This window comes from Apostichopus japonicus, chromosome 9 (genome assembly GCF_037975245.1).
Source record: "Apostichopus japonicus isolate 1M-3 chromosome 9, ASM3797524v1, whole genome shotgun sequence".
Taxonomy (NCBI): Eukaryota; Metazoa; Echinodermata; class Holothuroidea; order Aspidochirotida; family Stichopodidae; genus Apostichopus; species Apostichopus japonicus.
The window spans coordinates 22,434,962-22,453,253 of NC_092569.1; the positions used below are offsets into that span (position 1 = coordinate 22,434,962).

The following is an 18,292-nucleotide window of genomic DNA, read 5'->3' on the forward strand; positions in this document are numbered from 1 at the left end:
TGAAACTGTATTAAAAAACGAGGCAAGTAAAAGTACGGTAAATATAATGGGGATGTTTGTAAGTTCAATTCTTAGTAGTAATTATTATGTTATGGATACTGATACCAGTTCAGGAATGCAAATATCACCAAACTGAAGATCAATACCAGAAATGGTGAATAAGAATAAGTAAAATATAGAAATTCTGCAAACCCAAAACATTATTCAGCTTTATTATTGTGAGAAAGTAAGCCATACTCCTGCCCCTCTCTCTCCCTTTGAATTCCTTCGTCAGCTGGTATACACACAACCGTAAGTACGTTGCATCGATTAACTTGTATGTATCCTTATATCACGTGATATGTGTCATTCCATTCCACAGAAAAGGAAGCAACGGGAATAGTTATTTCTTGCGTTATTACATAAATCACGAGTTCAATACCAAACAAAGGGACAGCGATGTTTATAGTAATAATTTTTTTTTTTTTTTTTCAAGGTGGTACGATAACTGTTACTATTGTAACCACTACCACGTCAGTTTAGGAAGTGATTCTAGCATCTATTGTTAATATATCCCAGGATCGAATTATAAATCAAATATACTGAAATGAAGAATCGTCAAGTTAAACCTGAGTAAGGGACAGCATTACCGAAAAGGTTGTAGAAGTAGTCACAAAGTATGAAATTTCCTATCATTACATTTCATTTTATGTATTTATGAAGATCTGTGTGTTTTTTTGGATACTAATGAATCTTATTGGATATTATATCTTCCACTTATTATATGATTAATTAACGTGTTAACTTCAAAAGCATATTAAACACCAAGATGACATTCCAGTATGTATCTTTTCTTCTTTCTTCAAGCGATAATTTTCTTACTTCTTAAAGCATTAAAGTATAAAACTCAAATATTAAACGTGATAAACAATAACAAGGGTTGGTTATTTATTTGTGGTCACCTGCATAACGCTTTAATCTAAAGGGCAGAACCGCATCAAAGCAAAAATTGTATAAGTAAGCAGTCAATGTAAGCGATACTAATATACTATTAACTCCTACTGAAGACAAATCTATTGGTACTTACAACTGACCAGTTTTGAAGTGGCTGAAGCGCTTCAGTAGCAAACGCTGTTAAAACTCACGAGTAAAATCACATGAAAACATCTATGCAAGCAGTTAACGTAAGTTAGAGAAGCATGTTGCTGCCACAACATATTTGAAATGATGAAAACACATTTCAAATTTAGGTAAAACACTTTTTTTGAAATTACATAAAGATGTTTTGTTTTCGTGGCGGCATTACGCCACTGTATTAAACGCTATTAATATTAAAAAAAATAAATACATAAACAAATACTTAGGGCACAACCTTATATTGAATAATATTGATAAACACGATATATAACATAATTTCGTCCTCATATGTGCGCGGTTTTAAAATAGTCTGCAGTGGTTTACTATGAAACACGAATTCAAAAACCGTATCATACTACCTTAACAAGATATCGATAGCACATTTTGCTGTATTATGATATTTAATTTAAAAAGTTTTTTTTTCTCTGCTACATATAATGTTTGAATATAATGTAGTCGTGTCTTTTCTTTAAGTTTCATACGTTTTAAATAATAAAGAAGAATGCAGTGTATCATATCATATGAGGAATCATAGGACAATGACATATCTCAGGTATTTATTGTTCACTAATTGTGTGTATCACAGCTCCGAAGAAATCACAGGTACGTTTGAAAAAAAAAGAGTCGTATAGGAAGAATTTCGGTTTATTGGTTAAACACGATTGTCACATCTGACTTACGTTCTGAACTGACAGTTTTCCTTACCTGTTTGTCTAAACTCATGTACCACAGAACACGGTACACACATAACACAGTGCTGTTAGGATTACAGTAAGAACTTAGGAAATGTGTAATATAAACATATCCAGTTGTTGGCATTTGCTGGGAAAACACATGTCTTTAGTTCTTACTGTAAATCTACTAGCACACGTTACCAACTTATAAGCACAACCCAGTACTTACTGTGGTACAAAACTTTACGATTTACGGTAGTGACTGTAGTCTCTGTGTGAATCAGCTGACCACAGCCTCCAATTCCTGAAGTTTAATTCTGAAAAGGTAAAAGCGATATTAAATACAAGGCCGTGAACTTCTTGCTTGTCTTATACAGCAAAGAAGCTGAATTAATTTCGGCGATGAAATATAAATCATTTTCTTGTCGAAATTGAGACAACCTTAGTCGACATATTCTCACTGTAATTAGCTCTTAATTAACATATATCACTTGACATCACCGCTGTGTATGTTTTAAATTACCATAATTGAAAGTAAGCAGTCAATGTAAGCGATACTAATATACTATTAACTCCTACTGAAGACAAATCTATTGGTACAACTGACCAGTTTTGAAGTGGCTGAAGCGCTTCAGTAGCAAACGCTGTTAAAACTCACGAGTAAAATCACATGAAAACATCTATGCAAGCAGTTAATGCAGACATTAATAATGCAGAAATTGAGACCACCTTAGTCGACATATTCTCACTGTAATAAGCTCTTAATTAACATATATCACTTGACATCACCGCTGTGTATGTTTTAAATTACCATAATTGAAAATATGACAGACCATTTTCTCTGATAAGTCTTGTTTTTTTCTTGCTACGAGATCCGATGTCACATAATGTGGGAAGCAATCATTTTTAATTTTGCTGTAAAGTCAGCCAATCCGTTAATGCAGTTATGTTTTGTAACGAGTAAAGACAGGTGCGTCAATGCTTATTAAAACGTGAGGGCAGTACATAAAAGACTGAACACGGAAAAAACTGAAACTGAAACAATTGGGTATCTTGGCACATTCACTTTATCGAAAATATAAAATAAAGATACTTCTTGTCCCAAAACAGGGTAGAGTCTCTAGGGGTAGTTGAGTAGGTTTTTATCGTCTAGATGTTACATATTGCTGCTTTTGATGTGGGTATAAACAAGGGCCTTTTACGAAATTGTTAGTCGGTGGTCCACCGCCCAAACTGGACCATTATGACACTATCGAAACGTAGCGTCAGCATCGGTTGGAGCGTAGCTCAGAAAGATTTTTTTTTGCGAAAAATGCCGTCCCCAGATGGCCGGAAATGGTACATTGCGAGCCTTGTAAGTTGCATATGAACATTCTAAAATGTGAGATCTCATGTTCTAGAAATTTACCCTTCACAAAAATTAAGTGAGAAGAATTCTATGCTGGAGAAAATCACTTCGTAAGTGAGGAATAGGTATTTACGTTACATAAGTTCTAATATTTGTTTAACATACCAAAGAGGGACGTACTAGATGGTGGTTCGAGGGGGGGGGGGGGTGAGCCTGAGTAGATCGGCCGTATAACTGACTTAGCCTTTATATTTTTAGTTAAATCAACGGGGCACTGATAAAGGGTTAACAATAAACTGATAATCATAGGCCTACTTCCATCTAGGAAGTGGAACCCTCAGGGACACAGCTGCCCCCACCCCCCCCCTCTGCAGGTTACGGCCCTGTACTTGGCGTAAGTAAACTTAACCACAAATTAAACATTTTGTGAACATATGTACATTACTAGTAAACTAAAACTTGAGGTCTTTTGATATGCATAGTTAATTATAACAACAACATGACTAGCAGCTTAGGACCCAGCTTTAGCACCATATATAAATGCTTCAAAAATCCTATGAAATATATAATTATTTCAAGAACACTTAAAACTAAAAACATGAGTGTCATTGCTAACCAAACAGAACGCACAATATACTTTACAGGTAGTGTTTTATTACTTGTACGTGATAATGAAGCATACTTCAAAATGTGAAAAATAATATACTGGAAAGGAGATTAGCGAATGCTGTTGGCTTTCATTATCTGCTGGCTCATTATATAACCTCAGAGTTATATGGGCGCTGTTCCTCATTTAATTTACGCTACAAATGAAATCCGGTATTCTTACTTATCCCCCTGCCCTCCCCCCCCCCTCCCATGATCGAAAACCTTCAGCCAAGACAAGGAAAACAGAGTCAACCCTCTTTTGCACCAAGTATTTAAGACATGGTAGACTGTATCCAATAGAAAAGACACCGCAACCGGAGCAGATTAGAATTTGTCCTATTGACGTCAATTAAAGACCATTTCGATCCATAGAGAATACATAGATTCGTCGATAACATGATTGGTTCCTAAATAGTTTAATAAAGATACCGAAGTATTCAATACAAGGGCGATTCATTAGCGTTAATGTATTTGTTTTATGATTTTTTCTTCATTTTTTTGTATCACGTCCAAATCCGTGTCCACGCTTTGAGACTTCCTTGTTCTGTTATCTACGGACGCTGTTAAGTGCAGTCTTAATAAAAGTCTACCATATGGTGTAGCTATTTATCACGTGATGATATTAACCAATCAATTATGTGAATAATTAGTAGTACCGAAGATGGAACAATATTACTGTACATTGTAAATTCCCCGAGGCAGTATCTGTAGCTAGCCGTTAGTAGGTGAAAGTCATTGTCAACTTGTAATTCAGACAACAGCAGGTCTCTGTAGAAGACGAGACACCATCATCAAGATGTACTGTTATCAATTTTATTCGTTACTTCGAGTTTCATTTTTTCTTTGGACAGCCGGCTTCCTTGATTCAAGTAGAACGGTAAGTGTATACAATTTGATATATTCTTTAACGTTCCATCATGTTTCATTGAAAATGTTAGATACTAATTCTCATCAAGACAGCGCAGTTTATTTTATTCTACTGACAGACTGTTAATACTTTTTAGTTGCTAGTTGTCACTTCTTGTTATACTGAAATAAGCAATAAATATAGAAAAGTTAAAAAAAAAATGACTATTCAAGTATAATATTCTCAAATGGGTTTAACAATAATTCACACTGAATTAAAATAAAACTTTTTTTAAATAGATGCTTCGTAAGAAAAGAAATTATCATATGGTGTGCAAATATCTGACATCTTCATAACCACAAAAACTCACTAATCATTATTCCCTTAGTACAAAGCATATCAATACACATTGACAGCTAATGAAATTAAATCAAATCTAATTAAGTTTATTTAAATATTGCTAACAACTGGCGTGTGCTGTAACAGTTGGAATATATATGAAATATCTAACAATTTAGTGCAACGTTCAACTTGACTGAGCACAGAAAATAATTTTATTTGTAAAGATTTTGAACTTTTAAATCCAGAGGTTGTATTCCTTCTCCAGATTTAGTTTCCATATTTAAATGCACAACTAATCTGAACTCAATTTATTTCCATTGTCACAAAGTAAACAAAAAGCGATTTTGTTTTTCGGTTGAATCACAAAATTGAGTTAAAAAAATAACAACAAAAACTTGAACTGAGCGTTTTCATAACTTTCACTTATTCAAAAAATTTAATTTTAATTTTATTTTAATACGAATGAAATTACGATTTAAATGTAATACTGAAATTAGCAATAAATTTAGAGACAGTTTAAATACTAACTATTCAAGTATGGTATTATCAAAAGGGTTTAACAATAATTTACACTGAATTAAAAAAAAAAATAGCAATAAATTTAGAAGAAGTTTAAATAATAACTATTTAGGTATAATATTCTCAAAGGGTTTTAATAATTATTCACACTGAATTAAAATAGATCTGTTTTTTTTTTAAATAGATGCTTCGTAAGTAAAGAAATTATTATATGGTGTACAAATATCTGACATATTCATAACCATAAAACTCACAACTCAGTATTTCCCTAGTACAAAGCATATCAATACACATTGAAATGTACAGATTTGGAACTTTTAAATCCAGAGGTTGTATTCCTTCTCCAGATTTAGTATCTATATTTAATGCACAACTAATCTGAACTCAATTTATTTCCATTGTCAAAGTAAACGAAAAGCGATTTTGTTTTCATAACTTTCACTTATTCATACCTTTAAATTATTATTTTATTTTATTTTAATACGAATGAAATTAAAAATTCACAATTGAGTTGTTTACTCCCAGTTTTAACGATTGCTTAGATTAGTACCGGGCTTTTGAAGTTTCAATGTGATTTAATTTTTTTTCTCAAAAGGTTGAAACAACTTATTTTTGAAGGAAAACATGTTAGGTAAAGTTTTGGTACATATGAGCAAATAATATAAATGTGGAGAGTTTTTTTTTTATTAAAGCTATACTATATTAATATACAGAACCGCACTCTGTTCAGATTCCCTGTTTCATGATTTAATTAATCAAAAACAATATCTCAATAGTTTAAAACACGTGGAACTCTTTTCAAAGAAAGATATCATCGCATCAAATGAGATTTGTCCGCAAAGCTTAAATTAAAAACAGTTGATCTAGTTGAACGAATAACCTTAAAACTTTCAAATCAGATATCAGATATATTCACATCGGATAGGATCTTATATCTTATCGAATAAACTTAAAATTTTGAAATTAGTGCTCATTCTTTGTATGATATATGATATATTTATATCAGATATTACCTATATTGCCATAGAACATATGTTTCTAACATTTAGCATGTTAAGGTATACTATTAAAATTGGGGCCGCAAATAAACATTTTTTAAACTATTGTCATCGGAAATCATATATAATTAAAAACCCAACAATTATATTGAACTTTTCTCAAAATATTTTCTCAAAATAAGAACCTCGAAGACCAAGAAAAGTGATTATATGCACTAAGGTGTTATTTGGAACTGTTTTGTTATATTGAGTAAACAGTGAGATTTCATTAAAGCAGATTGTATATAATAAGTTAACACTAGGATATGATCGTACTTTTCCAGAAGTATTCGTCGTTGGAGAACAAAGTGATCCCTTGTGAAACAAGTGCACTTCATTAAGCTTATTATTTTCTGTAATTAGAATTACGTTCAGTAGACGGCCCTGTACTTACTAAGGACATATGAATGGTTAAAACAAAATTTAAAAAACAAACCATTGTTTTGTTCCAGAGTTAATTGATAGGTGGAAAGAAAATTATGTTTAATGTTACTCCACACGCTGTAGTATCACTATGGTAAAATCAATAACAAATATTCATATAGTCTTCAAGTATTATTGAATAAAGTTGAATCGAACTTTTCAGAAATAGTTATTTGTTAAAGCTTTTCATCGTTCTGCCAAGATCTATGCCAATCTAATCACTTTTACCACTTACACGCTATCCAAAACATATATTTGTTGGCAATTTCATGTTATTCAATAAAGAGCTGTGACATCTGCTTCATAAACAACGTCATCAATTTAGAATACCTTAAAATAAATTGTTTCCCCTTGCATTAAATATTTTGTCATTTTGCAAGGTATCGGTCGACTAAACAATTTTTATTTTCAAAACTTTAATTTATGAAGAAAATTACGTGGAATTTTTATATCCAAATGAACCATTTACTTCTCAAGAATTGTTTCATTTATTGGCCATAAAATGTCCATGTAAAGGTTTTTTATAAATCATCTGTGCATCATAGTAATATTATAGTACATCCTAGTGATAAAAAAAATCAGGACGTTAACATAAAACTTGGGACGACGTAAGGAAAATATATCACCAAAAATTATTATACATATTTTTCTTGATTTTCAAAAGAAACCATCTTCACTTTTGTAGTAAAACGTTTCGTTGATTGTGTTTACATACCAAATAGTTTCCTTATTACATCATTGTATCTATATTTAATAGTTAGTACTAGGGTCAGTCTGTGGTTATCCTTTAAATAATACAATAATGTTGTATTCTTGCGTCGAGTAAGTTGCTGAATAAATTTACAGTCCATAGTAACTTTTAATTTAATTTAATTTTCAAATATAGTGTGAACGATTAACGTGTTTAAAGATATACTGTACAGTCGTAGATCGAACCAAAATTCACCTCATTCTCCATGATGATATTTAACGGTTAACAATATACAATATTTATAGTAGTTACATTATGGTGAGTTAAGGCAAACTATGTCAGTTAATGTTAAATTATAAGAATAATCACCTTTTCACTAAATTTGTTGATGGTGCTGACTAGCTCCAAGATTAAGTGGAAGCAAAAACTAGAATTGACATATGGAACTGTAAATTGCCAAGATCTTTCGTTTCATATGTCCAGATCAAAATTTAGGCAAAATATCTTGCTACCGAATATATTTTCCGTATATGGTTCAAACGAAATGTTTCATCACGTTTAGAACTTGTATTGTTTTTCTCGATGAGCTATAAATATCTTGGCAGATATTTTGTATCCGGCAATGTCTATGCCAGTCTCTCCGAATTGATGTTGTCAAATTCTAAATTTCTAAATATAAACTGAAAGATTAGATAGGATTGAATTATAATATCCAGCTGCGTACACAATGTACCTAGTATAATTACCAGCAAGTCGTTGTACATTATTATTATTTTGTTTTTGAGGAAGCGGGGAGGTAGATTAAGCCATAGATATATATTTATATAACTCAAACCAAAAAGTGTACCAATTTATTTTGACCGTCTAGTTTACTAAATGCTTTATACATAAACAAGTACACACGTACAGCCAAGAACTTTAACAATTATATGAACGTTTGGATATTGATAATATTTGTTTAATCAACACGGCCGAACTAACAATTTGACAGGTTGCTTCATGAAACCGAGTGTGTTATAGTAAACAGTTCGCATAAAACTACAATGAAGAATTGCAGCGTCAGCTTCATCAACTTTGCCAAACAGGAATGGTCACGTTTTTGGCATTTGTGCTTATTTAGATCCGTTAAAATATTATGGCAATGTAGAGGATATTTGTTTTTACAGGGAAGCTGATTTGTCAGATGCAAAGTGGATACACGGTTTGACATATGTTTGGTGTAGTCTTGTTAATCAATTGATAGACAATGATACCGAAAATAACACACAGCACACCATTGCAATATATCTAGAAATAAGCAAATAACAGTAATCGCCGCATATATATATATATATATATATATATAGTTGGCTTAATTTGAGTAAATATGATTTTTTAAGGAAGTTGTATTCTGAGCTATATTTACTTTAAAATAATAAGTTAACAATCATTTCCCTTCTTTCTATCCTTAATTTATGTGAACTCATATTGACAAATCGGGCGATAACATGACATTTGTCCGATTGCCTATCTATTTTATGTTGAAGAATCATTCCTTTTAATTTGATAAAACTGATCTTTTTACATTATAACAAGGGTTTTTTGGTCTTAAAATTACATGACGTTTAATTCCTGAGGGGTGATGCCGTTAGAAATATCGCTTGTTTGGATTATAGTATTGTATTTTTGATTGGTAGACTGCGGAAGCTGGAACAAGTGATGCCGCTAACAGTGAAGATGGGCAAAGTGAGTGATTTATTCCTAAACTCCTTACCATTGAAGCTTATTATAACATGTAGACTTTGTTTCATTCATTTATTTCCCATGCTTATTGTAGAAATTAGTGAGGAAACCATGAGTAATATTTCCACAACAAGCAAAACTTGTGTATAATCTTTTCGAATGAAACAAAGGATTACACTGACACCAATTTTTGGCATAATGTTAAAGCATTTTAAACATAGCTAGGAAAACGAAATGTTTGTATTAGGAGTTATCTCCTACTTAGATTCTTTAACCATATGGAATCGATACATGTCTTTGAGAGAATGACAAATAATTCTAAATTACTGCCCCTTGAACGTCAGAGTTTCACAAACATCTTTTTTTTTTGTCTCACTCCATTGTATATAATTAACCTTCATAAACTACTTATTTGGAATTGTTTCAGCCATACAGAGCTCATGTTTCTCATGCCAGTAGTGTAAGTAGATATGTTTTTTTTCAGTCATCATATTTGTGTTTTAATTGCTTCTTGGAAGTAAGTCAACTAATATTGAAGACATTGATTTCATTAGCTCGATATGTAGTATTATTATTATTTTTTATTACGTGCATCATTACAGTAACATTTATTTATTCCCTCTTCAACAAGGCTCTTCAACATTTTTCTTCTATCAACAATTGAGTTACCCGAGAGATTGCAAGGAAGTCCAGGAGCAATGTTCATCTCATAACTCTACCGGTGTCTTCATGATCAAACCAGATGGCTATTTAGAACCTTTTGAGGTTTACTGTGATGGTACAGATACATCTGGTGGATGGACGGTAGGTGTATCTTTGATTAGCACTGCTTACATTCCATGTTACACTCAATATGTGTGGAGAGCAGTGAACCTCATACTTTTTTAACTCTGTGTCTATTGGTGCGGGTGTGTATAGTCAATTAATGACTCAGCTACTCTGTAACCATAAGCAGAGATTATAACCTTACAGAATAATCCTATTTTGTTTTGTTTCATACTACTTCTTTAGCCTATTTCTATGTAAAGCTATTTTATTTTGTTTCATAATTATCTTTTTGCATATTCATTGGTCCTTCATTTTTATTAGGAACGAAAATAGTCAAGAAATGTTCAATGTTACAGATTCCCGTTTGGTCAAACTTATCTACAGTTACCGGTAAACATTTATAATATCGAAAGCTTACTTTCAATGCGATTGTAAACAGTATCCAATCAATCCGTCTAATTATTCATCAGGTTATTCAACGACGTATTGACGGGTCCATCGACTTTGGTCGTAACTGGGGTAGCTACAAGACTGGCTTCGGGTTTTTGTCTCGGGAATTTTGGCTCGGTAACGAGAAGCTATCTTTCTTGACCAATCAGAAGAAGTATCAACTGGTAATTGACATGACAACACCAAATGGTTCCCTAATTCGTGTTTCATACGATCATTTTCGAATCAGTGACGCCTTCAGCTACTTCAAGTTATTAAACCTCGGACAGTATTCTGGAGAGACCGGTGAGTTACTGTTAACGCTTGAAAATAACTTAATATGTAAAAAGTTAGACATAATGTTTAAAAATGGCCAGTGTATTCCAATAAAGAATGTAAGTAGATTAGTGTATGTACCTGAGACAGCTTTTGCAAGCTCTTGGAAAAATATTTTCCTCACTTAAACGTTCAAGCTTGCACGACCATTGCTCATCAATACCTCCATAAATCTTATTTCCGTGTTTTCAATCACTTCCCTGTATTCACACAGATGTTGTAACATTGTGTCCAACAAACATGGCGTATAAAAACTGCAGTACCGCTTGTCAACGAACTTGTGAAGCTCCAGGGATATGTCAGGATGACGTCTGTACGGAAGTTGAAGCCTGTGTTTGTCGTGATGGATACTTTTTGTTGGGATCACACTGTGTACCTCGTGAACAATGTGGATGTTGCGAATCAGAAGGGCAAACAATCATACCAGTAAGTCGTCCGAGGGTATTATCCCGAACCCCAAAGGTTTTTATACAGTTGCAGAGTCATATCAGCATACTTCAATAATTCCAGCGAGTTTTACTCATTGGGTGACATCCATATATCAGTGGCGTGGCGTTTTATATATACAACAATTGAGTTGTTGTCTATTTTGTCCCGAATTCAATTTTGTGTTTACTTTTCAGAATGTTATTTTATGTTAACTCTTTTGGTTCAGTTTATATTTTTGAGTTTTCAGTTTTTATTCAAACTATCCAATATTAGGATCTATCTGTCTATTGATCAGTGAGAAAAAATGCAACATCCTACACACTAAGGTGATTTTAATTATGTCACGGTGTGTTCCAATCAAAGTGTACACATAAATACATGATAGGGAGGGGAAGTGGTAAATACTAGGTATTGCATAGTTTGTGCTTAATGACAGGCATTGATAAATCTTTATGTACATATTTTGGTCTTCAGGAAGGCGAGTTCAATGTGAATCCTAGATGTACCAGAAAGGGTGTTTGTACCAACGGACAAATCAGCTGGAATGAAACTTACGCTTGTAGTCCTAATGCGGTTTTCAATTAAAAGATAACTGAATAAGCAAATCTCAGATTTGCTGTAGTAAGTTTCATAATTGTGATATTAGAAAATCTCCTAGCATTCTGATAAAATAAATAATAAATAATAAAATGTTTACATTTCTTTGAGATATATGAGGAGTTTCGATTAATGTTTGCCGAATCCAGGCATAACTTCATCACACAGTGGGATGGATATAGAGAACGCATCATAGAAGTGAGAAAGAAAACCTCACCAGCTATCGCTAATATAATTTGATGCTTTTGAGGAAACTGATAGTAGTAAGTTAAATTAGTATAGCTATCATATTTCAAAGTTTTCTTTGTATGCCTTTTTTCTAGCTAACCAATCAATAATGTTTGGGGTATTAGCCCTTGGTAAGAGGCTGGAAAGTTCTAAATTTTATTCTTTTTCTCAATTTGGGAAAATTGTGGTCGCTTGATAGATAAAGGTTTAAATTTAAGACCGAAAACTTAATTGTTCTTATTTTTTCTTATTACCATATAGGCAATAATAAACATCATAGTTAAATTTTCTGTGAATATTCCTTGAAATCAAGCACTTAAAGTACTATAAACATGTTTTCCTGTTTACGATTAGAAATATGACTGTCATCCAAAATTCAATGAACCATAACTTTAAAAAATCAATATATCAATTACTTTATAGTTTGTGAAAATACAAAATTGTATATTTATTTGGATGTATAACTTATCTGGATTATATTCAAAAAGGTTATTTATGGAATGTGCCATTTGTTCACATATACTTGTTTTATGATTTATTGCATTTAATTAGCCACATACTATGCCTTGGAGGTTATGTTTAAAACTTCAAACTCAATTTTCTTTTCAGAGGATATGTGTGCTTTATATACATTTATATATATACTGCACAGGTCAGTGACTATGTTAAAGCAGAAGCAGCAGTCCACTAGCAGAGCAGGGGCACTGTTGTACTTCCTTCAGAACAAACCTGTGAGTATTTTATGACAATATACTGTTTATTCCCTTGCTCAATGCTATATAAACACCCCTGCGTTTAGTGGAAAAGTTTTGGTTTTACAAAATTTGCTTGGCTAAACAAAAATTGTCTTGTTATGTTGAAAAAAGTTTGTCTGGTGTATATTAAGGTTAGCATCATATCCACTCTGTCTTATGGCTCTCTTCCATTGGCGCTACTGAATGGTATAGGCACTGGCTCTATAGTCATCATGGCTCGATGGAAGTAACTTGTATAGAGTAGGAAAAAACACTTATTATGGCAATGTAAAGCAGGAATAATTTCCTTAGCACTGTCTGATTGGCAGCGATACTGACAAGAATGTGGAGCAAGGCGGAAAACCTGCAAAAAGGGAATTTAATAGGGTGTTTGGGGGAGAATGCCCATTGTGGTCACAATTGTAGTAAAGTGACATAATATTTTTAAATGTAAAGCCAACAAATATTATATATGCCATTTTTAGTAAGGAATAACAAAGATAGAGATGGAAAAACGGTTGACTTATGAACCCTTCAGGTGTCTGAGATGTACAATTATTGATACTGAAGGTACACTCTGCCAGTCTGTCCAGGAATTGTAATAACCAAATTTTGTAAAGTTGTCTGTCAAAGGCTTGTGAATTTTTAGTGACATTCTAGGGAGATCATGTAAGAAGTTTAGTTTATGTAAAATTTTATTCTCGTATGAATAAACTGGAAGTCTCATGGAATATTTAGATTGGCAGTTTGCTTAATGTTCAGATGTTAATTTAATAGTATGGAGTAAAATAAACATACTTTTTTGTCATTTCTTTCTAGCTTGACACCAGCATTGATGCTACCGCTGCCGGAATTGATGAAAAATATGTACAACTGTACATACTTTCACTCGGACCTGCCCAAAATCCGTCACAGTTCTTTATTGTGGCGGATAGAATTCCAATTCCTGCAGGAACAAGTAACAAGTGGATAGATTATTTAAAGCACATTACACATTTAATGTGCATTATGCTTTGGCACTTCATCAATTCTGTGAATTCTTAGCTGCCTTTTTATATGGAGTGATTCCTGCTACGTCAGTAAAGTCACCATTGCGTAGCTTGGCATCTAACATTAAATTAATTTCTCTTAAGTAGCTTTTTAGAGTGGTATTGCAAGTGTTTATTTGTATGCTGTATTTTCATTTTGATGTTGTGTCATGTAAACAATTGTTTTGTTTATTTAAACACCAGTACTATTGGTGTTATAGCTTAATTTGGTACAATTCTGAATTGTAATCCATCCATTGTCGGGTCGGTCAGTTTCCAAAAATGGTTCAATTATGAGAAACGAGTGTCAGAATGGTGTGGGTTGGTAAGAGATGGGGTTGGGAATAAGCAGCAGAAATGAAAACCCTGAAGGGTCGGTGGAGAGGTTGGGAGTATAAAAAATGTTGGGGTGGCAAGAGGCTGGAGCTTGGAAGAAGGGCTTGGCCAAATGGCCTTTTCCAGTATTTGCCCATTGTCGGTCACTTTCCAGGTGGCGTTTGCCAGTATTCATCTATTGTCGGTCACTTTCCAAGTGGCCTATGCCAGCATCCGTTCATTGTTGGTCACTTTCCAAGTGGCCTTTGCCATTATTTTTTCTTTAAGTACAATTTAGTTTAATATTTGAAATTTCGTTATACCAATATCTGTATGATAAGCGAACTTGCCCTGTCATAATTGGTTCTGGTTATTATTATATTTGCAGAAACTGCTGCACATGGGTTTCACTTAAAGGTATGAATCTAAATTTAAACTAAATTAAAACTAAATTAAAACTAAATAAAACTATAAAAATAAATGTTTCAAGACTTACATTTTTAGGACACAAAATAAATTAGTTATGGTCAAATTAGAAATTTCTGGTAAACTTGACCACATTTATAGAGTTTGCATGTCAAATCGTCGGCACCGGAATTGCAACTTTAATTTTTGGAATATTTCGTTACTAAAACTTTACATTTAATTTATTTTTGTAGTTTAGGTAAATAACCATTATTTAGACCTAAGATATCATAAATAAAACCCAAGCAAACAAATTTAGCTTTTGTACTATTTTTTGTTTATATTTCTTAATGTATCCAAGAAAATAAATAAAGACAGTTTTAATACAGTTTTTAAACTTTTAACAGGGTTTTTGTTTTCTTATTTCCATAGTTAATGGAATGTTCCCATGAATTATTGTTTTATTGTATATGGTAAAGCAAAATCTAAGTTAAAAATATGTAACTATCAACCTGCTTTTTTAACCAGTTTGTGTCTAAATCTATACTCCATTTAGGAATTTTTACAATTTTACGGGGAAATTTCCTTTAACCTGCCGGGAGGGCGACTGTAATCGTCCCAATTTAGTGCCTTTGGGCAGTGTTATGACTGGCATATTGGACTATTAATCCCTGAATTAAAAGTATAAAATGACGATATTCTGTCTAGCCAACTTTTTTTAAAGTCTAATTGAATAAAATAATTTAAACCTTAAAGGCTGGATTCTAATCTAATTTGGCTTAATTTCAGTCTAAGAAAAGGTAAATTCCAGTCCTGTTACACTGAAATCATTAAGTCTAGCTAGACTAAAAATCAGTCGTTTTACAGACTGAAAATTTTCAGTCCTTCCTTAAACTGAATTTCAGTCTGAAGGAACTGGTCCCTCAGTTCGTCCGCTCTTAGACTGAAATTTCAGTCTATTAGACTGAAATTTCAGTTTATAAATTTAAGAGAGTATATTGTATAAGACAACGACTTCGGGTCAATTCCTCAGATACAACATAAAACTCAATCGGGCAAAAACATAAGATTTTATGTTTACAATGTGTTAAAAATTTGACGGTTGATGTTGAAAGTCATGAGGTCTTCTGTTGCATATATGAAGTAAAAAAACACTTGGTTGAGTTATCAGATTAGGAAGGACATGACTAACATTTCTTCTGTCCCACCTCCTTCTCCCTTTGTTCCACCCCCCCATCACTCCTCTTCTCACAGCTCTCTTCCACCCCCTTTTTACTCCACACCCTTCTGTCTTTGTCCTTCTCCAGTTGATTCTCTACCCCGTTCCTTTAATCCTCTCTTTGTCCCTCAACTGTTTATCTCCTACCTCTCCTCTTCCCCTGTTGCCTTCTTCTCTCCATCCCTTGTCTACTAATCCCTTACATGTATCTCATTGTGTTCACCGTGCTCATTAACCTGTATTCTGTGCGTGTTTGTGTCCATTCTGTTACTGTTACTTGTCATTTAGCCTCTGAAGAAGATCCTGCTAGGATCGAAACGTTAGGCCAACTTACTTTTACACATTCTATTACAAAGGCTCTCTAGTGGATAAGCAGTTTGCTAAAAAAAAATATGTATATTTTGAGTTATTAGATTGTTAAAACAATGCATTAACGTCAAATGTAGCTTAAGATTTATCAAATGTTAAAGGTGAATATCGTAAAAACCCCAATAGCTATTGAAACATATTCAACATTCATTGTTGTTTTGTTTCTTTACTATAAAATATCACAACGAAAAAGCTACCTTAGGTCATTTTTCAAGACACATGCAATGTTCTTGTGTTATATATACTATTCTATTTTTTCTGTTGTACCTTACAATTACATTATGTACCTGAATGTGTTGTAATGACTTAACTATTGTTGCATGCTGACCGAGTTATATTTTACCTAGGCTGTTAACATATAAATTTAAACCACACCGCACCAACGTTTTGTTCTCTCCACCATTTCAGTTAATTATTGAAGAAAATCAACACCAACGAAGGGTTAAGAGTAAAAATTTTAAAAAATGGTATTGACTAGATGTTTCCATTCATCAATTATATTTACTGGGGAAAATCATGACATGAAATAAAGAAAAAAAAGGTCTTAATAATCCACTTTACAGTTTGGCTACATGAGTACGTTTAATTGGAAGAGCCCCCTCTAATTGCTTCAAATATATGTTTATCAATATTTCATATAAATTCGCCGATATTAACGCAATCATTTATTCAATAATACTTCGTTGTAGGAATGTTATTAACTTTCTCTCGTATTCTTTATCATTTTCTCCCACTTCGTCTATGTGTTTTGTTTTGGTTTACAGAGTAGCCTATGCAGTTCCTAGCCATTATTGTTATAGAAAACTAGGATATGAAAATGAATATTCATGTGAAATTGTCTATTGTCAATCAAATATAAGTTAAAATGATCTTATTATTTGGAAGTGTCGTTTACTCCACCTTCGTACATATATTGATAATGCGGTACAGTGATCAGTAGGATTTACTATTTAATATCAAAATAAAAACCATCCCCTCTTTATTTATACATCCGTGTGCGTTTATTGGATAGACGTTTGATGGAAAGATCCCTTAAGGTAGCATACGCCCATTAAAAGCCCCATTGACTTACACACTAAATCACAAAAGTAATGTGGTCTCTAAGTCTAGGTAGAAGTTTTCACTAGCTAGACGCTACTCATCACCGGATAGCTGACAAATTGGCCTTTCATGGCACCATCAATTGTCCGTATCATGACCATGTAGATTTTTTGCTATCCGAGAAGGACGTTTTCGTCACTTGTAAACAAACCTCTTCACTCAGTGGTAAACAAATTTCCTACGCTGCTCCTGGGAGGCCTAAAGGGGTCTAATTTTCTCACCACACTTCCATTCATGATCTTCAACATGCAATCCACAAAAAACTAGATCATGATTGATGATAACAGGTCACAAAAGATGTTCTCCTGCTGCTTTTTGGCACTTTTCCTGAAGGAGAACAATCGAGCGGATGGATATAGACTCTAATAGGAGTATGCCACCTTAGATGTGTCTTGTACCATGACAGTTAAGACTTTCTGGAAACGAGGTAACGGTACATTGCTTTTCACCACATTGGCGGCGCATTCACATACATTGGTAATTAATTTGGTGTCTTCGTGTAGTAGGAAAACCTTTCGCCTTTTGGGGGAAAATTTTGATAAAACAAACCATTTCACGGGCATGGTTCTAAAGCGACGGGTTGCTGGTGCTACGGTGGCGCTTCAGTTCACAAAGGAAAGTTTTAAAACTATGCGTCTAAGTTTTATCATATCTTGTTTTGCTTCGATCACTTGGGTACGTAAGCATACTGGGTCTCATGTGGAAAGTGTTTGTACGAAGACGAAAATCCGTGGGCGTATAAGGCTTTACATTGATGAATATCTATATCTGTATGGTTCCTTGGTAGCATCTGCAAACGCTTCCTGCATACGTTTGACTTGCTCTGGATGCATCTTTTTTTGCCAAATTTGAGACTTGGATTTTGTCTCTAGGGCTTTTAAATAACACGATGTAATGTGTGATATTACTCGTTTCCTTTGCCAGTTAAATAAAAATTGTGATATAGCTCATGGAAATATTTCATATG

General features: G+C 33.2%; 2 protein-coding genes and 1 long non-coding RNA gene across 3 annotated transcripts in view; all 3 read left to right on the plus strand.

Moving 5' to 3' along the window:
* The window catches only part of LOC139973992 (techylectin-5B-like), a 116,180-nt gene that overhangs the window by 12,120 nt on the left and 85,768 nt on the right, over positions 1–18,292 (plus strand). The window lies entirely within an intron of this gene.
* LOC139973781 (fibrinogen-like protein A) lies at positions 9,479–11,914 on the plus strand. Its single transcript, XM_071980648.1, has 5 exons — positions 9,479–9,482; positions 9,999–10,171; positions 10,606–10,870; positions 11,115–11,326; positions 11,804–11,914. Exons 1-5 carry the CDS (start codon positions 9,479–9,481, stop codon positions 11,912–11,914), a joined length of 765 nt encoding a protein of 254 aa, XP_071836749.1.
* LOC139974102 (uncharacterized) lies at positions 12,094–14,624 on the plus strand. Its single transcript, XR_011795395.1, has 3 exons — positions 12,094–12,189; positions 12,764–12,885; positions 13,708–14,624. It is a non-coding gene; the product is annotated as an uncharacterized lncRNA (long non-coding RNA).

Coding starts and splice junctions, on each gene's coding strand:
- LOC139973781 (XM_071980648.1), top strand. Junction 10,172..10,605: donor ATACATCTGGTGGATGGACG/GTAGGTGTATCT, acceptor ATTATTCATCAG/GTTATTCAACGACGTATTGA. Junction 11,327..11,803: donor AAGGGCAAACAATCATACCA/GTAAGTCGTCCG, acceptor TTTGGTCTTCAG/GAAGGCGAGTTCAATGTGAA.